The sequence below is a fragment of the Marmota marmota genome, unplaced genomic scaffold (assembly GCF_001458135.2).
Source record: "Marmota marmota marmota unplaced genomic scaffold, marMar, whole genome shotgun sequence".
Lineage (NCBI taxonomy): Eukaryota > Metazoa > Chordata > Mammalia > Rodentia > Sciuridae > Marmota > Marmota marmota.
Window position 1 is genome coordinate 10,527,842 of NW_026000174.1, and position 21,214 is coordinate 10,549,055.

At 36.2% G+C, this 21,214-nt stretch overlaps 1 protein-coding gene across 4 annotated transcripts in view; it reads left to right on the forward strand.

Moving 5' to 3' along the window:
• Positions 1 to 21,214, forward strand: part of Alg8 (ALG8 alpha-1,3-glucosyltransferase) — a 32,704-nt gene that overhangs the window by 2,853 nt on the left and 8,637 nt on the right. For 3 of the 4 annotated variants that reach the window (XR_007342246.1, XM_015477366.2, XM_015477368.2), the window contains exons 2-8: positions 3,928 to 4,006; positions 10,594 to 10,787; positions 13,115 to 13,224; positions 15,476 to 15,543; positions 18,660 to 18,786; positions 19,028 to 19,131; positions 19,916 to 20,036. Coding sequence is in view for 3 of the 4 variants with exons in the window: in XM_015477366.2 (XP_015332852.1) it covers positions 3,928 to 4,006; positions 10,594 to 10,787; positions 13,115 to 13,224; positions 15,476 to 15,543; positions 18,660 to 18,786; positions 19,028 to 19,131; positions 19,916 to 20,036 (803 nt within the window). In the remaining variant the exon portion in view is untranslated. The remainder of the gene's footprint in view (positions 1 to 3,927; positions 4,007 to 10,593; positions 10,788 to 13,114; positions 13,225 to 15,475; positions 15,544 to 18,659; positions 18,787 to 19,027; positions 19,132 to 19,915; positions 20,037 to 21,214) is intronic. The other variant, XM_015477367.2, reaches the window with a different exon arrangement.

Sequence of the window (21,214 nt, forward strand, 5' to 3'; positions counted from 1 at the left end):
GGTTTGGGGATATAGCTCAGTTGGTAGAGTGCTTGCCTTGTATGCACAAGGCCCTCGGTTCAATCCTCAGCACCACAACACACACACACACAAAAAAAAAAAAAAAGGAAGAAAGGAAAGAAAGAAAAAAGTGCCACAAGGCTAAAATTCTCCCTCTTTGATTTAGATTTTTGTAATGCTTTTATGAATATTTATAACTCTTCATTTGTTTTTGTTCAGGAAACATTTCAAAAACATCTGCTATATTCCTACATTATAGTAAACAGAACACTAAAGTGAAAGACAGTTTTTTTGCTCAAATTGCTTATAGTCAAGATGGGGAAACAGACAAGTTCTGTCAAAGACTTATGGTTACCAAAACGTATCTCTTCTCACAATAATGGCAAAATAATTATAAACCTAATGAGAAAGGATATCAGTGTATGAGAACATTCAGCAGCCTTTGAATCTGGTAGAAGAGTGATAACTGATTTAGCAACACAAAGGGACCTTCTACCAGCATGCTTGCAGAGGACAGACAAGAAAGGAGTCTATATACCTTAAAGAACTCTAGAGGGCTTCAAAGTTTGAGTATATGGGATTCGAAATTGGAAAATTGGATGACAGTCAATATACTTTAAATTTTTTTTATTTTTTTATTTTTATTTTTTTTACTGTGGTTCAGGGGATCCAACCCGGTCTTTGCATGTGCTAGGCAAGCACTCTACCACTGAGTTATATCTCCAGCTCAACAATCAGTATACTTTTTTTTTTTTTTTTTTTTTAAATCTGCAGTCCTGTAATACTGGACTGTATTTCCCTTGTAAGTGAGATTTCTCTCTGAGGACAGTAAATAGGGAAGTCTGGATTCAGAGTTAGCAGATTATATGGAAGGCATAAGTAAGATAAAGGGAAGAAAATGAAGATTAATTGGAAGTCTATACAGAGTGGTCAATCTCCCACATCCCATTCTCCACCCCACTGTTATTCCCTCAACTAAGTGCAGAAGCAGAAAATCAGGTTGTTTTCTGGGGAAATTGAACAACCCCAGAGAAAAGATCTTTTGGGGATCTGCTACTAAAACTTAGCAGTATATCTAATTATCAGAAAGTGAAGCCTCCAACAGTATCCAAAAAGAAACAAAATAACAGCAACCAAAACAACAACAACCAAAAAAGGGAAATTGAGGTAGTACAACTAAGAAAATGTCCCCACACTCCCTCATGTCTTCTAGATGCGCTCTTCAGAGAGAAAAAAGATAATATGGATAAAGACAGAAAAGATGCTATAAAATAGAGATGATGAGAGAACGGAGTACTTTAAAAAGGAAAATGTAACTGGGCATGGTGTCAGACGCCTGTAATCCCAGTGACTCAGGAAGCTGAGGCAGAATGATTGCAAATTTGAGACCAGCCTCATCAATTTAGCAAGGCCCTAAGCAACTTAGCAAGACCCTGTCTCAAAATATAAAAAAGGTTGGGGATGTGGCTCAGTGGGAAAGTACGCCTGGGTACAATTCTTGGTACCAAAAAATAAAAGTAAGTGTAATTGCCAAAATTAAAATAAAAGGAATAAGAGAAAAGAATAAAATAAAATGTAAAGGAAAAGAATTAGAAGTACATTGTAGAATGCCTAACATTCAACTATAAAATTTTCAGGAAAAAAAAAATACACAAGACAGGAGAGGAGATAAATAATAAAATTTCCCAGAGCTGAAGGACACTTAAGTGCCCAGCATAATGAATGAAAAAAGGCCCTCACCAGAACATCAGTTACTAAAAATTTTAGACTGCTAAGGATAAGAAGACAAAAAACTTCCAGAGATGAAGTGAAAAAATGAGATATCTGCACATCAACATTTATTAGTAAAAACCAATGGAGAAAGTTTTTAAAATTCTTAGTAGCCTAGAATTCTATACCCATTTAAGTAAAATATATCATATGTATGAATCATAAATGTATATCACTGATTTTTACAGAGTTAATTTATCAATAAAGAATACATAGGGCCAGGTGTGGTGGCGCACACCTGTAATCCCAGCAGCTTGGGAGGCTGGGGCAGGAGAATCAAAGCCAGCCTCAGCAAAAGCAAAGCACTAAGCAGCTCAGTGAGACCCTGTTTCTAAATAAAATACAAAATAGGGTTGAGGATGTGGCTCAGAGGCCAAGTGTCCCCTGAGTTCAATCCCTGATATCAAAAAACAAAACAAAAAGAGCATCTAGGGCAATAAGCAGAATTTTATCAGAAACCCCACATGCTTCTCCATTCACTTCTCTGTCCTCATCAAGGATATTGGTTTTCTGACCTTTAACTCCATAGGTTAAATTTTTCCTGTTTTTGAGGTTTATACAAAAGAAACCATTCAAATGTTCTGGCTCCTTTCACTCAATGTATGAGTTTATAGTTGGTTCATTCTCCCCCACCACCCTGACCCCAGTACTGAGGATTGAACCCAGGGGTACTTTATTTTTGAACTACACACCCAGTCCTATTGTTTTTTATTTTGAGATAGGGTTTTTCTAAGTTGCCTAGGCTGGCTTTGAACTTGAGACCCTCCAGCCTTGGATCCAAAATCACTGGGATTACAGAGATAACATTGGGCCTGGCTTATATTTACCATTTTAGAAATTGGAACTGAGGAATTGTTAAGCACAATATGCAAGTACCAATTCTAGTAACTGTCACAGTAATGACATCACATTATGTAGTCTCTGGAATACCACTGCATACTTGTGAAAAAAGGAAAGTGAAAAAAAGGACAGATAATATCTGAATGTTATGAAAATAAGTTTTGTCCTACAAACTTCCTGAAAGGGTCTCCTTGGGAGTCATACTTCGGGAATTGGTGCCCTATAGTATTCTATTATATGGATATATATGATAGTTTAACCATTCTACTGTTCATGGACATTTGGATTATCTCCACTTTTATCTGTTGCAAATAATCCTGCTTTGGAACATTCTTAGGTCACATAAGTCTTTTAGTAAGAACATCTATAAATATATACCTAAAAATGAAATTGCTATGTTATCAGTTCAGTGGTGATTTTGAGGAATTGCTATGAAATTTAGGTGAGATTATCTCAGGAATTTGGGGCTATCTCTCTCTAGAAATCAAGAAAAAGACCTAGATTGTATATTGCAATTTGTGAATCCTTACATGACAGTGGAACTACTATCATGTGAACAAGATTGTCTAGAGCAGAGTACTTTGCTTTAGAAGCCCCAGAACTAAACTTAGGGGCACATCAACATTTACCTGATAAGTATGGAAAAGAAAAGCCTGGAGACTGAGAAAGGAGTGGCCAGGAGACTTAAGACAAAGTTGTTACTGTGGAAAGGTGTAAAACATTGGAAAACAAACTGAGCTGTGAGGGATAATCTGTTGACTTTGGTGAGTGGATATTCAACAAGAATGCATTGATCCTATCCAGGTGTAAAGTACTTTCTAGATATGGAGGGGCAGTACAGTGCAGACAAAAATATTCTGGAGCTATTTGGATATATTTATATATAGTGACAGGGATGTGGATTCAGTGAAAAGATAGGACTAGGACCTTTTTCCACTTCCTCCTCATCCTTGAGGGTCCAGCATTATGTGAGGCTTTCTCCAGAAAATTAATTTTGTTAGAATTGTTTGTGAGCAATAGAAAGTCACTTCTGAGTAATGGCCTGGGAGCCTCCTGTAAGTATTTTTTCAGCCCTTTAGATAATTCTGAGATCCTTTTCACTGATTTCTAGATCTCCCAACAACTTTACAGAAGGTCAGGCCTTGTGATGTACAGATAAGTGAGGTTTTTCAGGATTATGTAATGCCTGTTTTTGTCTTTATAGGATAGTGAGCTGTGACTGTTTAGGGGCTGTTGATCCTTTTAAAAGCATAATAAGAAAATAGAATTTATTAAATGTTTCAAAATCTCATTTTATTCATCTGATTGCTTTGGTAGCCATTCTACAGATTTTGAAGTACACCGCAACTGGCTTGCTATCACTCACAGTTTGCCAATATCACAGTGGTATTATGAGGTAAGTTTTAATTTTCATGTCTTTTACTTCTTTTAAGATGATATGTAAAATCATGTAAATATTATTCATGTTAAAACAAGTTTTTGGTGCTGGGAGTATAACTCAGTGATAGATAGTTTGCCTTGTCTACCACCACAAAAAGAAAAGAAAAGAAAAAAATATATTAAAAATAGGGTTTTATACAACATAGATCTAATTAATCTTTACAAAAATTAGTTGTGTGGTGGTGCATGCCTATAATCACAACCAACCCAACAGGCAGAAGCAGGAGATCAAAAGGTCAAGGCCAGCCTCTACAATTTAGCAAGACTAGTCTCAAAATAAAAAGAGCCAGGCAGGGCTGGGGTTGTGGCTCAGCGGTAGAGTGCTTGTCTGGCACGCACGGGACCCTGGGTTCGATCCTCAGCATCATGTAAAAAATAAATGAGTGAAATAAAGGTATCGTGTCCAACTCTTGTAAAAAAAAGAGCCAGGCATAGTTGCATATGCCTATAATCCAAGTAACTTGCAAGGCTGAGGTAGAAGGATCTCAGGTTCAAGGCTAGCCTTGTCAACTTAGTGAAGCCCTAAGCAATTTAGTGAGACCCTGTCTCAAAATAAAAAATAAAAGGCAGTAGGGTGGGGGGCGGCGCTGGAGTTGTGGCTCAGTGGTAGAGCACTTGCCTTGCACATATGAGGCACTGGGTTTGAACCTCAGCACCACATAAAAATAAAATAAAGATATTGTTTCCACCTACAACTAAAAAAGTGTTTAAAAAAAAGAGAGAGAGAGAGAGAGATAAAAAGGGCCAAGGATGTGGCTCAGTAGTAAAGCACCCTGGGTTAAATCCCTAGTGCTAAAACCATATGTGTGTGTGTGTGTGTGTATACACACATACATGTTTTATATATGTTTTTTTCCTCAGTTCTGTTCTCTGGAACCATTAGAATCCCCTTACTTCAAAATGAGATTCCCAATCTATAAATTGTGAATTATATCATCTACCTCTCTTTTTTTTGAAGGAACATTGGATTAGGAAAGAAGAAAAATTAAATTCTAGGCCTGGCTCTATTTATATAGACAGAGACAAAATATTTCATGTCTTGGACCACACTCTTTCACCTGGCACATGGGGATTTAGAATGAATCATTTCTAAGATCCTGTCTATCCCTAGTATTTTGTGATTTTATGTGGAAAGGAATAATTAAAGGTAATATGTAGGTATCATGTAATATGCAAATAATTCTCTCCTAATACTTCTAGAAACCACATCTGTGTTTTTATTTCTGGATGAATATCTAAATTACATGTGTACTTCATGAAAAACAGACATCATCTTAGAAATATTCTAATCAAAAGCTGTAGTTTGCCATCAGGAAGGACACCGTCCCCCCCATTTTTGACAGTACTTGGGATCAAATCCAGGACCTCGAACTGCTAGGCAAGTGTTCTACCCCAGAGCTACATCTTTAAGCCCATTAGTAATTTTTAAGTTGAGTTTTCAGAAATAGCTTTTTGGGTTGTTTTGTTTTTGTACTCTGAACAATTGTCCTATATGAATAAGTTTATTCTCACATGATAATACTTTACTTCACATGATAATACTTTATTTCATAGGAATGCTGAGGAACTTTAAATGATTGCATCAGCAAGAGGTATTTCAGTCTGCATGTATGGATACCAACTAGAAGTAGTGTGTAGACTAGTAGTCTAGAATTTGGGTAGTAGCTTCAGACTGCCTGGATTTGACTTTCAGCACTGCTTCTTAATGACTGTGCTGGGTGATGATGGGCATGATATTTGACCTCTCAAATCCTCAGTGTTCCCAATTATGAAATAATGTAAATAATTGTTAAGTTGAAATGAATAAAACCGTGAAGCATTTTTAACACAGTACTTGGAACAAAATGCTCAACAAATATTTTTAATCAATTATTAATTAACATCATTAGTGTAGTGACTCTCAGCCTATAAATGAAAAGGCAGTCCCCTATCTTGCCATTTCTCCTTTTTTTTAATATTTATATTTTAGTTATAGGTGTACACGATACTTTTATTTTTATGTGATGCTGAGGTCAAACCCAGTGCCCCATGCATGCTAGGCAACCGCTCCACCTCTGAGCCACAACCCCAGCCCTGCCATTTCTCCCTTTTTGACTGTTCCTTCTCAGTCTCCTTTGCTAACTCTTCTTTATCTGCACACCCCTTAAAAAGCTAGTACTCCCTGGAATTCTTTTTCCTTTAATTCTTTCTGGGTATCCTTTCATTTAGTCCTATAACTTTCACCACTTCCCATTATCTTAAGACTTCTAAAACTGTATTTGTGCCAAAGGTATCTCCTAAATCTGTTATAGAAGAGGTTTGTGCATGTTCTTGGCAACAAAAACCAACAAGAAGCAAAACTCAGTGGTTTGGCAGAGACTCATAGAAGGAGATAAGGCTGGAAAGATATGTGCACTGGATCAGTTAGGGTCTTATATGTCCCAGGAGAGTAGATGTGTGAAGCATGGATTGCTTTATGGAGCTCTTCTTAACTGGCCTCAAATTAAATTGGTCAGTTGGTTAGAAGAGACACCAGAAAGACCCTTAATAGGGCTGGGGTTGTGGCTCAGTGGTAGAGCACTTGTCTAGCATGTGTGAGGCACTGAGTTCTATTCTCAGCACCAAAACAAATATATGAATAAAATAAAAGTCCACTGATGTTTAAAAAAAAAAGAAAAGACTCTTAATAAATAATTGTTAAATGAACACATTTCCTTTGAATCTTTATATGTACAAGTTATGTGTTCAGTATTTGAAGAAATATCTTTGTTGTGGTAGCTTCTTCTTCTTCTTCTTTTTTTTTTTTAATCTTTATTTACTTATTTTTAGGTGGTGCTGAGGATTGAACCCAGTGCCTCACACATGCTAGACAGACATTCTACCACTGAGCTACACAGCCCTAGCCCCTGCAGTAGCTTCTTGAGCTAATAATGCATTTGGAGTCAAAAGACCCAGATTTGTGTTTGATTTGAGTTTGGTCTCCCGCACCTCTTAGTTAAGTGATTCGGAAGAAATTCTAGCTAAAGCTGCATTGGCTTCCCAAAACTTATTTAGCTAAGAAGATGCCCTTAGATAGTAATCCTTGAGGTTAAGAGGCCTTCTGGGCCTACTTTAGGAAATCTTTATGTGGATTAGGGGTTATGAACACAGAGTCCCTGAGTAGTGTGAGATGATTAGAGACAGTAAAGAAAGTATAAAACTTTATTTTGAAAAAAGTGACTGTCTCAGGCAGAACAGTGTCCTGATTTTTTTTTTTTTTTTCCGGGGGGGGGGGGGTGCTGGTACTGGAGATTGAACCCAAGAGCACTTTGCCATAGAACTATGAACTATATCTCCAGCCATTTTTTATTTTTGAAACAGGGTCTGGCTAAGTTCTCAGGCTAGGCTTGAATTTAGGAAACTCGCAATGCTTCTACCTTAGCCTTCCTAGCCATTGGGATTATATGCCATGGTGCCCAACCCAAATTCTTTTAATGCTTTCCACTTTAAAAATATATAACTATGTCAGTAAAATAAGACTGGAAAAACTTAGACTTCCAATAAAATTAATGATTCTTTAAGAGTAGATTGAGGGCTGGGTTTGTAGCTCAGTGGTAGAGCACTTGCCTAGCATGTGTGAAGCACTGGTTCGATCCTTAGCATCACATAAAAATAAACATATAAAATAAAGGGATTCTGTCCACTTACAACTACCAAAAAAAAAAAAGTAGATTGAAGGACTTCGGACATAGCTTAGTGGTAGAGTTCCTCTTGCTTAGCATTCATGAGGCCCTGAGTTCAATCTCCAGTACCAAAAGTGAAAAAAGAATAAACCAGGTGTGGTGGCTCATGCCCTTAATCCCAGTGACTCAGGAGGCTAATGCAGGAGAATTGCAAATGTGAGGCCCTAAGCAACTTAGTGAGACCCTGTCTCAAGAATAAAAAATAAAAAGGGCTGGAAATATAGCTCAGTGATAAAGCACCCCTGGATTCAATCCCCAATACCAAAAAAACTAAAAAAAAAAAAGTAGATTGAGGTCTGTCATTTGGAATGTAGCTGGAAACTGCAAATGTTAATGAAATCTAGATATTGTAGACATCATTATTATTGTAATTTCTTAGAATTACATGAACAGTAATTTCTAAACTTCTTTGGATTGTCCTTATCCTATCAAGAAATCATTTTTGAGCACTGTCTACGCAATGTGTCTTTATTTAAAATTATAAAGACAATGCTCCATTAATACACAATTAAGATAGAAATTTTGGTGGGAGATACTGGGGATTGAACTAGGGGTACTCAACCACTGAGCCTCATCCCTAACCCCATTCTGTATTTTATTTGGAGACCGGGTCTCAATGAGTTGCTTGGTGCCTCACCGTTGCTGAGGCTGCTCTGAACTCTCAATCCTTCTGTCTCAGCCTCCCGAGTGGCTGGGATTACAGGCGTGCACCACCACGCCCAGCTAAGATAGAAATTTTTTTTAAATATGTTTTTAGATGTTGGTGGACCTTTATTTTATTCATTTCTTTATATGCAGTATTGAGAATCGAACCCAGTGCCTCACACATGCTAGGCAAGTGTTCTACCACTGAGCCACAACTCCAGCCCCTAAGATAGAAATTTTTAAAGGATGAGACTAAAACATAAAGTTTCTAATTTTTCTTTAGTTCAGTGGCCTGTTTTGTTTACACCCCACATTGGAGACTTGGAGATAGAGAAGGATATTTCATGAAGTAGAACTTAATGGGTGGGTTCATAGCCTGAATGCTCTGACAGAGCTCCTCTGGTTTTGCCTTAGCTTATCTGTCTTCTCATTTTACTCCTACAGTAGGGAGCAAACAGGTTAGGACTAAAGTTTCATTTATTTCTCATTGTGAGTGGAGGGCCTGACTGGGTGTACATGAGGCCCTAGGTTCAATCCCAGCACCATGATAACCAAATAAAGGTCTGGGGTTGTAGCTCAGTGGTAGAATGTTTGTCTAGCACATGTGAGGCACTGGATTCAATCCTCAGCACCACATAAAAAGAAAGAAAGAAAGAAAGTATTGTGTCCATCTAAACTGAAAAAAATAAATAAATTTTAAAAATTTAAATAAAAGTGAACAGAAGGGGTGCTAGAGATATAGCTCAGTTGATAGAGTGCTTGCCTTGCATGCACAAGGCCCTGGATTCAATCCCCAGCACCATAAAAAAAAAAAAAAAAAACTGAACAGAGAACTAACATTTTGTCTGAGTCTCTCTCACCTCATTTTTTTTTTTTTTAATTTTAATATTTATTTTTTAGTTTTTGGCGGACACAACATCTTCGTTTGTATGTGGTGCTGAGGATCGAACCTGGGCCGCACGCATTCCAGGCGAGCGCGCTACCGCTTGAGCCACATCCCCAGCCCCTCTCACCTCATTTTTTATCACAGAGAGACCCTGAACAGCAGTCCCTTTGGGCAGCCAGTTAGTATTCAGTATACATGTAGTGCACTTCTAAATAAAGAATAGTTTCTCATTGAAAAGAGCAACAAGTGATTAATATCTTCACCTCTTCTAGGTACAGGCCTTAGTTTGAGTTTTGGGGACAATGATAGTAATTTTTAAAATAAATTTTATTTTATTGATTGATGCCTGGGATTGAACCCAGGACCCTGTGAATGTTAACCACGCACTCTACCACTGAGCTACACCCCTAGCCAATAGTAATAATTTTAAGTGATAATAATATTATTATGTTTGTATCCAGCTTAATACCATATATATAGATTTTATAACTTACAAATAAGAGCATATTAGGTAAAATTATTTATATGTAATTATATATACACATGCATTATACATATATTTATATATACATATATTATAATAATACTCATAATAACCACATGATGTAGATACTACATCCCTTTTGTATAGGTAAGAAAAATGGAGATTTACAGAAATCTAACAAAATATAATATTCTGAAGTTTATATGTTTTTCATATGATCTATAGCTTTATTTACTCATTAGTTCACTCATTTAACTAATAGTTATTGTTAATAATTAATGTATCCAGCACTTAACTAAATTCAGGATACAAAATGACAAGGGGTGGTTTCTGCTCTCAAGGATCCTATAACCTACTGAAAAAAAGTAAATAGCGTTTATGTAGCATTTTGTTGTTTAGAAATATATTTCACATATATTACCTCATTTAATCTTCATAGTATCTCATGTTAGAAGTTGGGGAATTGAGTATGTCAGACAGAAATTGAACCCAAGCTGAAGAATCTTTTGTTATTCTGCAGCTCTGCTTACAAGGGGTAGAATTATGTCTGAGCCATGTTTATTATTTCAAGGCTTCAGGTTAGTTTCCTTTGAAGTATAGTCGATTCTATACAAGGAAATTGAAGACCATATGAAATAACCTGGAAGACAAGTTTTAGTGTTCTGCTCATTCTTAGATAGGAATTGCTCTACATATTTAGGGCATTATTTTAAAAGCAGTTCATTTCATTCATTCATTAAAAGGCCAGAAAGTATAAAGGTTTTTAATTCTTTATATCTTTGTTTATTCAGTTACTTAAAATGTTTTATCTTCAATTTTTATCACAGGCAACTTCAGAGTGGACCTTGGATTACCCTCCTTTTTTTGCGTGGTTTGAGTATGTCCTGTCACATGTTGCCAAACATTTTGATCAAGCGATGCTTAATGTTCATAATCTGAATTACTGCAGCTCAAGGACCTTATTTTTCCAGAGATTTTCTGTCATCTTTACAGATGCACTCTTTGTGTATGCTGTCTACGAGTAAGTGGGAAATGTCATTCTATGTGGAGGGTATTGAAGAAATATAGTATTAAATAGATTAACTTATTCCTGATTTAGAGGAAACAAAGCTCATATAACAGAATACTGTGAGTAAGTACATGAGCAGTCTAATGTAATCTTGCAGAAGAAATTAGAATGAGGTCAGGTGGCAAGGCAGAGGTAGAAAAAGAAATTGTGAATGTTGTAGGGGGAAAAAAGTAGACCAAGTGGGGTTCCAAGACCATTTCTCCCAGCCAGAATATCTCCACATGCTTTTCTTTCCTTCCTTGCATCAGGCCCTCAGAGGCTTTTATGGCTGCCTTGTTCTTTGGGATGCACATAAACACTGTGCACATATAATCCATTGTGTTCATCACCAAAGTCTGCTGTTAGAAGTTTACATTCCGCTAAACTCAAGAAATCTTAGTACTTTTAGTTGTTATTTCTGGTTTGTTTTCTTCATGAAGACTCTTCTTTATGTTAACCTTTTTATATTTTATATCTTACATCTTATAACTTAGTTTTAAATAAATATTCATATATAGTATATCTTGCACAGTGACTTCCAAATATGTAAGTTTTCATTTAAAGTTGGCTTCCATCCTTTCATAAAACTTAAATCTGCCAGTATGATTGTGACGGAGCAATAACTAATGTCCGTTCAGTGACCCTTGGCATAAATGGATCCTTTCTATTAGTGAGACCCTCTAGACTGAACCCTTGTCCCAGTCAGGAAGAGTCCCTTGGGAATGTGTTAATCTCTGCTTTTCTCATTGAGTAATTCCTGTTTGACCTCCTTTCTTTCACTCTTTGTGACTTGGCAAAAGTTGGAAGGAAGATGATTTGTAGTATACTCCTTTTAACTCAAAATATTTGAATTCAAGCTCTTTCCAAGAAAAGGAGAGGGAGCAAAATTAATTTCAAAGTAGGGAAAATAGTTAAATAAAAGCATCAAAATGTATATGCCGATTCCCAGAACCAGGCACTGTGGGTAGATTATTAATTTATTTAATTTTCTCAATTATTCTAAAAGGTTACTGTACCTATTCATGAGGAAGCTGAGTCTTCATCAAGGAAAAGCAGTACCCTCTTTAACTGTCTCTATAGTTTTTTTGTTTGCTTTGGTACTAGGGATTGAACCCAGGGACATTTAACCACTGGGTCATATCCCCATCTCTTATTATTTTTTATTTTGAGACAAGGTCTTATTAAGTTGCTTAGGCTGACTTTGAATTTGTGATCCTTTGGCCTCAGCCTCCCATGCTGCTGGGATTACAGTCACCACCATGCTGGGCCCTTTATTGTTTTTAAAATTAGCTGATATTCAAACGTAACACATTTTTAAACATATTTTCATAAAATAATACATCTTTGACAAATTTTGGAAAAGCACTCATACAAACACAAAGTAAAAATGACCCTATTTTCTCCCTTCCATAATTGTTACTATTAACATTTTGATGTATATTTGGTCTCTTTGGGGCCTTAATATATATATATATATACACACACACACACACATACACATACACACACACACACATATGTATATACATATATACATATATATAATATATACATATATATGTATATATTATATATATATGTATATACACACACATATTACATATATAATACTATATATATTACATATATAGTATTATGTGTATATGTTATATATATATATATTTTTTTTTTTTTTTTTTGGGGGGGGGGTGGTGGTGGTGCTTGCGATTGAACCCATGTGCATGCAAGGCAGGTACTCTACCAAATGAACTATATCCCCAGCCCTTACTATAATTTTTATAAAATAAAATAAAAATGGGATTATATTTTTTATTACCTTTATTGTTAATATATCACAACATTTAAATAGCATACAATTTTACATAAAATTTTTATAAAATTATTATTTGGACAAGCAAGAGTCTCAAGTTTGCTACTCCATTGGGGTTTGTGATTCAACCCAGGGGCTTGCACATGCTCTACCACTGAGCTACATCCCAAGCCCCTGCGTTTTTTTATTCTGAAGGACTGAAATAATATGTGTACTTTCAGTTTTCAAAAGACTTATTTTGGAGTTTTAGGTGACTTTTAATTTTATTTTTAATTAAATGAAGACTTCGATTAAGAAGAACATAGCTGAGAAAGACATGGAACCAGCCCTGAGTTCTTTGTCTCTGCTGCCACCTTTATAAGCAACTAAGAATAGCATGGACAGTTTGTCAGTAATGGCTTGTAAAATGTACCACAGTGTACTCTGCAGAAGTATCGTGATGCTCTAGTGAAAAATCAAAGTTTTCGTTTCATTCCTGATGAATCAATAGGTGCTGTAAATGCATCAATGGAAAAAAGGCGGGTAAAGAACTTACAGAGAAACCAAAGTTTATTCTTTCAGTGTTACTCTTGTGGAATTTCGGATTGTTAATTGTGGACCGTATCCTTGATACTCTGTGTAATATTTTCCTTATGTCTTCTAAAGTATACTAATAAGATTAAATCTTTTAATAATTATGATTTCTAAATGTGAACTTATTTTGAAAATTGGCATCAGGTGAATTAATGGGCTTCTAAAACTATGCTTTCTGCCCTTTATTAGTGGACTCTGGCTGTTGGAACACTTTGTCCCTGAGAAGTTAGTGGTAATATATGAAAATCTCTTAAACTATTCTTAAAGAGCTATGGATGTGGCTCAATGGTAGAGTATTTGCCTAGCATGCATGGAGCCCTGGGTTCAATCCCCAGTACCACAAGAAAGCAAAATCAGTAAAACAATATGCTGATACATACATGAGAGTGTGTATATTGTATGTATACTCACATATATGTGTATGCTCAAATTTGTCAGCTGTCTTTTTTCTTTTTAATTTGGCACTGAGGATTGAATTATATCACCACATCCAGCTGTCTTGATTAATTAAATGGTACTGAGGATTACCACTGTGCTACATCCCTGGCCTTTTTTTTAAAAAAAAAAAAACAAAAAAAACAGGGTCTCACTAAATTGCCCAGCCTGACCTCAGAGTTGCAGTTCTCCTGCCTCAGCCACTGGTATTACAGGCATGTATCACCATGCCCAACTGTTAACTGTTTTTAGATTAAACTAATATATATTAAATAGTTTATAACACATTATACTAAATACCTCTTATAGGAAAGGATGTTACATGTAGGAGCAGCCAGACCTTCATGCTTTCCTACCATTTTGGCTTACTACCTATTAACAGGCAAAATTCTTAAATTCAGAGGATCTTTATGTAATTAAAATCCTAATGATAGAAATCTAATAGTTTGCAATTTTCATAAAGGTAGACTGGTGTAGAGAACACTTGGACTTTGTTTTTAATCTGACCTGCACTTAAATTATAGTTATGTTGTCACTGTAGCTTTTAGGACCATGAATAGTCTCAAAAAAAAGGGTTAGAGGTGTAGCTCAGTGGTAGATTGCCCTACCACTAAGCTTCAATCCCTAGTACTACAATCAATCAATAAATGGTAATTCTGAATACCTCACAAATTCATTGTGAAGCTTAATAAATAAGATTGAGTATGTCAATGGAATATTACTCAGCCATAAAGAAGAATGAAATTATGGCATTTGCAGGTGAAAATATGGACCCAGAGACTATCATGCTAAGTGAAATAAGCAAATCCCAAAAAACCAAAGGCCAAATGTTCTCTCTGATATTCATATGCTATCTCACAATAAGCAGAGGAAAGGAAAAAATAGATGTTAACTGGATTAGACAAAGGGGAATGAAGGGAAGGGAGAGGAAAGAGGGATGAGAATGGGAATGACAGTAAAATGGATTGGACATAACTTTCCTGTGTTCATATGTGAATACACGACCAGTGTAACTCCACATCATGTATAGTCCCAAAAATGGAAAGTTATACCCCATGTATGTATAATATGTCAAAATATATTCTACTGTCATGTATAACTAAAAAGAACAAATAAAACTTTTTTAAAAACATTTATTCTTTAGTTGTAGGTGGACACAATGCCTTTATTTAATTTTTATGTAGTGCTGAGGATTGAACTCAATGCCTCACTCATGCTAGGCAAGCGCTTTTCCTCTGAGCCACAACCCTAGCCCCCAAATAAAACATTTTTTAAAAGAGATTGTGTATTACTTCAAATTACGTCAAACAATGAAGTGCTGCATGCTAGCAGCCTTAAATGGCTATTAGGTACCTCCATTTTTCAACCCTAATTCTGAAAAACGAAACAAAATGTAAAGTGGTGGGTACACACCTGTAATCTCAGCAATTCAGGACATTGTGGCAGCAGGATCACAAGTTTGAGGCCAGTCTTAGCAATTTATCCAGGCCTTGTCTCAAAATTTAAAAATAAAAAGCACTGGGAAAATAATTCAATGTTAGACTACTTGCCTCTGGGTTCAATCCCCAGGACCCCACAAACATCAAAACAAAATAGAAACTTCTTGCACCTTAGCTGATGACCGTTAAATTAGGAAAAACCATAGGAAAGATTCTGTTTTTCTTCTTTAACATTAATTTTAGAAGATTTTTTTGATTCTTTATGGAAAACATTTATGAGAAGTCCAAATTATTAGTAGTATATTTGTCTTTAAGGAAGCATTTGCAATTTCTATATTCATTTGGCGGTCACTGTTCATTATGAATTTGGGGTCTTCTGATGTGTTTCCTTGACATATATCCAGATATTCATTTCCAGTACAATGGATTCCTATTTGGATTAATGCTGCTCTCCATTGCACGGTTATTTCAGGTAAACACAAAGTGCCTAATTAGATTTTTCTCCCTTTAGTTTATTGCTTATGAAGACAACATTGTAGTGGGTAATGTATTTGACCCCTTGCTTAGGGTTTCCAAGTGCTATAGACATTTTTATTGGGTATTCTCAAAAATTCCATGTTCTCTTTTGACAGTAATTTTCTCCATCTTACAGATGAGAAAATTATACTCTAAGAACTTATTAAGAGTGTGGGAGGCTTGAATTTAATTTGAGTTCTATGTTAGGTTGATACCATTTCCATAGGAATGAGATCTCTAGCAGTTTTTACAGTGTGGTAACTATGATGGTGGTGCTTTACCATAAAAGCTTGTAGAATAGTGTAATGGAAAATAAAAGACCTGGGTTGAAATCCTAAGTAACACTAATGAGCACACAAGTGCATTGGCTGTTTTCAGATTCGTTACATAGGATGCCTGACTAAGGCCACCTTACAAGCATTCTGTGAAGTTGTCTTAGCTATTATCCTCCTTTTATAGAGGAAGAAATCAGAAATTCAGATTTCTAGGTGACTCTTCAGTTCTGGAATTGATATTTAGGAATCTCCCAAGGAATTTTCTTAAACCATCAGGTTTGAGAATCACTGCCCAGGGACAAGTCATTGAACCATCTTAGCCTTTGTTTTCTCATCCATAAAATGAAACTTACCCCTTGGTTCTTTTTTTGTAAAATGGAGTTTCCTATCACAGGGACTTTGGAAAGATCAAATTTGGTATCTGTTTTAAAGTACCTTGTCAGCTGTAGGGGCTGGGTGTAGCTCAATGGTAGACTGTTTGCCCAGCATGTGCAAGGCCCTGGGTTTTAACAACAGCACCACAAAAACATAAATAAAAATTTAAATAAAGTTCTTGGTCAACTCTAAATGCCTAGATAAACATTTTGGGTGGGGGCAGGTACCAGGGATTGAACTCAGGCACTCGACCACTGAGCCACATCCCCAGCCCTATTTTGTATTTTATTTAGAGACAGGGTCTCACTGAGTCATTTAGCATCTTGCTTTTGCTGAGGCTGGCTTTGAACTTGTGATCCTCCTGCCTCAGCCTCCCGAACAGCTGGGATTGCGGGCATGTGCCATTGCACCCAGCTAGACGAACTTTTTAGCAATAAAAAGCCACAAAGTGTGTGGAACATATTGGTGTTCAGTGAATAATCAATTATTGGATGGTTGTTGAACAAATGAACTAAAATTTGACTGTAGAATCAACTAGACTTTATTTGGATTTTAAATTAAGTTATGAAATTGGTGAAGAGAGATGTGGAAGCATCCCATTCTATTTCCTTATTATTCCTAAACTTACCTATTCTAGACCACACCTGATAAAACAGTAAGAAAAGGAACTTGGCCTTTTATGGTCCCTTTGGCAGTTTCCCTTACTGAACACCAGGACCATTACCACATTTGATCCTTCCAAAATTCCTGTGAGGTAGGTAGAATTCAGACTTCTTTAATTATAGTTAACTTGTTTTTATTTTGGTTAGGGTTTTGTTTCTTAATCAAAATACCTGTATTTCTAGGTAGTTTGTTAGGATCAAGTGCTATACCTGGTACCTTCAACCTATAACAAGTTACCTGATATGTAATAGTAATATAAGATTTAGCCAGGGATGGTGGCATATGCCTTTAGTCCCAGCTACTCTGAAGGATGATGCCCGAAGATCTCTTGAGCCCAGGAGTTACAAGACCAGCCTGGTTAACATTGCAAGGTCCCATCTTAAAAAAAAAAAATTAAATTTTTTAGTATAGCATCATATGTATTCATACTCTTATTCCCAATTCCTCTTTGGAAATCCACGTATTATAAGACTTTTTAAGGGGTGAAAGTAATTGAATTCTTTTGGCTGTAGCTCCTTAGGGAGGATTTGTAGTATGTTGTTACTAATGATACATCCTGTATCTCAAGCATCAGGCTTGGTACTTAATAAATATTTGTTGAAATAATGAATTTATGAACCCACTAGGCTAAGTATTAGAATCACTTGCCTTTGTACTCCTCCTTATATTGCCTGTAAAATATTTACCTTCAATTTTATAACTTTTTTTTTTTTTAACTGTACTACAGATTGAATCCAGGACCTCACACACACTATGCAAGCATTCCACCACTGAGCTATATTCCCAGAGATATATTTGTATGATTTAAATTTTCTATATAAGACATAGCTCAATGGTAGAGCGCTTGCCTGGTACATGTGAGGCCCTGGGTTCCATCCTCAGCGCTGCGAAAAAAGAAAAAAATGAGGCAGTCATACAGAAGTAGAGAAAATAGAACAGTGATCTACAGATACACGTTAGATTATTTTTAAATATATCCCAGATAGCATATTTCGTTTATATTTTAGAATATATTTATTTGAAAATTGACATTGTTGGGCTGTGGCTCAGTGGTAGCGCACTTGCCTAGCATGTGTGAGGCACTGGGTTTGGTTCTCAGTACCACGTATAAATTTAAAAAAAGGTCTATCAACAACTAAACATAAAAATTAAAATAAAAAAAAATATTTGACATTGTTTTAGCTGGATGCATAGAGCAAGTCTGTAGTCCCAACTATTCAGAAGGCCGAGACTAGAGGATCGTTTGAGCCCAGGAGTTCAAGGCCAGCTTAGGAACATAGCAAGATCCCCATCACTTCAATAAAACAAACTAACAAAGTATTTTTTTTTTCTTTTTTGTGGGGTGGGGCACTGAGAATTGAACCCAGGGCTCACATGTGCTAGGCAAGCCTTCTACCGAGTTAAATCCCCAGCCCTTTTGTTTTCTGAGACTGGTTCTCAGTAGCCCAGGGTGGCCTCAAACTTGTGATCCTCTTGCCTCAGTCTCCTGAGTAGCTGCTATTATAGGTGTGTGCAACCATCCCTGGATGTTTTTCTGTTTTTCAGTAAAAATTTTGTGAGTAATCACAAAAGTTGTAAAAATAATACAGAGTTCCTATGTATTCCTCAATTATTTTCCCCTAATGTTACCATCTTACTTGACCACCAGTTTTCCACTCATGTCCTTTTTCCTCTTTCAGGATTCAATCAAGGATACTAAATTATTGCAATTTCTTTTACCTTGAGTTTTAAAGTAATATTTCCCTTTTCAATCTTCTAGAAAAGGCATGTGGAAGGAGCATTTTTCTTTGCCGTTCTCCTACATTTCAAGCACATCTACCTCTATGTAGCACCAGCTTACGGTATCTATCTGCTACGCTCTTACTGTTTCACTGCAAATAAACCAGGCAAGTTTTACTGATAACAAAATGTTTTTTTGTTTTCTTCTTTAACTGTATTGACTTAGTGCCTTACTGTATAAAGTTTTTTATGAATCACAACAGATATTTCTCATTTATTGATCCTATTGACTCTTTACCCATCCTGACTTTTCTGTTCTTTCAATATAGCCCAAAGGGGATACTTCTAGTTATTATTGGGTTATATTTCTCTAAGCTGCTGGTTAATGGTAATGTTCCTTTTCTGTAGATGGGTCTGTCCGATGGAACAGTTTCAGCTTTGTCCGTGTTATTTCGCTGGGACTCATCGTTTTCCTGGTTTCTGCTCTTTCGCTGGGTCCTTTCCTAGCCTTGGTAAGCCTGTTTATTTTTTTCTTCTTTTTTAAAAATAAAGAAATACATGTGTTTGTCATTGTTTAATAGAAAATTATAAAGCCAGAAATATATGAAGTAAGTAAAACTACTTATTTCTTACCCTCTGCCCTTTTTGACTTTCACAAAACTAGGGTAGTATTGTTTCAGACATTGTTGTGCATATTCAAATGTGTACATGTATATGTTAACTGTATATTATACACACAGATATACGCAGAAGTGATCCTCATTATTTGTGGATTTTTTATTTCAAATTCACGTACTTGCTGAAATTTATTTCTAACCCCCCAAATCAGTGTTTTTATAATCTTTCATATACAGCAAAATGCCTAGAAGAGATGTTCAAGTGTTTCTTTTTTCCTATTGTTCCCCACCCTGAAGTCAGTTTTAACTTCTACTAAAACTGAAAAGTACCATATCTCTTACAGATTTTCCTGCTCTCCCCTTCACTCCAGTAAACTTGGATGATCTGCATTCTGAATTCTCCTTTGCACCTTACAAATTCTTTCATTACTGTTTACTTCATAATAGTATGGAACTTGTATTCAGTGTATTCTTATGTGTCTTGCCCCGTTGACTGGTTGATAAGATTAGATTAAAAAAGGTCTATAAACTGCTCAGGATCATATAACTGTTTACTTGAAGGAACAAACTGGTACTAGACCTTATAATTTTCTACACATTGTGCCATAGACAGCTTTCCAATTTTGTTTTTGACATTGGGAAAAATTGATGACTGTTCAATCACTTCTTTTTTTAACAGAACCAGCTGCCTCAAGTCTTTTCCCGACTCTTTCCTTTCAAGAGGGGCCTCTGCCATGCATACTGGGCTCCAAACTTCTGGGCCTTATACAATGCTTTGGACAAAGTTCTGTCTGTCATTGGTATGGTATCATATCTTTTCAAAACTTAGACTGTGAATATTGATAGGACTGGTCACATCCAGAAATATGTTGTGAATGTGCCTGAATTGTTTTTTCTCCAGTCCTGCATTTAGCCCTCAGGATGAATAGAGGAAACATTTCTTGGGACTGAGGTTTAGTGCAGTCAACAAATTGCATTCTTTAAAAAAGCTCCTTTTGGAAATGGAATTCTTTCTTGGTAAAAAACAATATACAGATACTTCGGAGGTAATTTTTGCCTGAAGTAAAACATTCAGCAGAACTAACCTTACTTTTAAACTTAAATGTATGAAGAAGCAAGAATAGAGAATGTATAAATTGTGACTCTGGATATTAAGCCAATAAGGAAAATGATAACCATGCATTTTAGCATGAGATGAAAAGAAATTAAAAAGCCCAGTCTATACGTTTTCCTTTTTTTTCCCCCCCAGTTCTGAGAATTAAACCCAGGGATGTTTTATCACTGAGTTACATTCCTAGCCCTTTTATTTTGAGACAGAGTCTCACTGAGTTGCTTAGGGCCTTACTTAGTTGCTGAGGCTAGCCTTGAACCTGAAATCATGTTGCCTCAGCTTCCCAAATCCCAGGCATGCACCACAACACCTAGCTTTCTTTTCCTTCTTGAGATGCAATCTCACTGTTTTGCCAAGGCTGATATTGAACTCCTGGGTTCAAGTGATTCTCCTTACTCAACTTCCTAAGTGATGAGACTATACAGACACATACCATGCCTGGCTTAGGCAATGCATTTCATGTTTGTGTTGTAATGAACACTAATGTACACCTTGAGATGGTTATGTTAAAAATAACTCACTGTGGGCGGGGTTTGTGGCTCAGTGGTAGAGCGCTCACCTAGCATGTGCAAGGCCCTGGGTTCAATCCTCAACACCACATAAAAATAAATAAATAAAATAAAGGTATTGTGTCCAACTACAACTAAAAAAAAAATAACTCACTATGGAATAACTCATTCCCGTCTATGAATCATGCCCACCCTGGTGAGAAAAAGCAGGACAGGGCCAATTGCCTTATCTGAACCAAGAAACTGCTATACTTTGTATATCTGCCTCCTCAAAGATGTCTCACATAGAAAGTCAGTGACAAGTTAGGCAACTGTGTTGCAGGGAAATAATTGTTAACTTTTAATAGAGAATCAACGG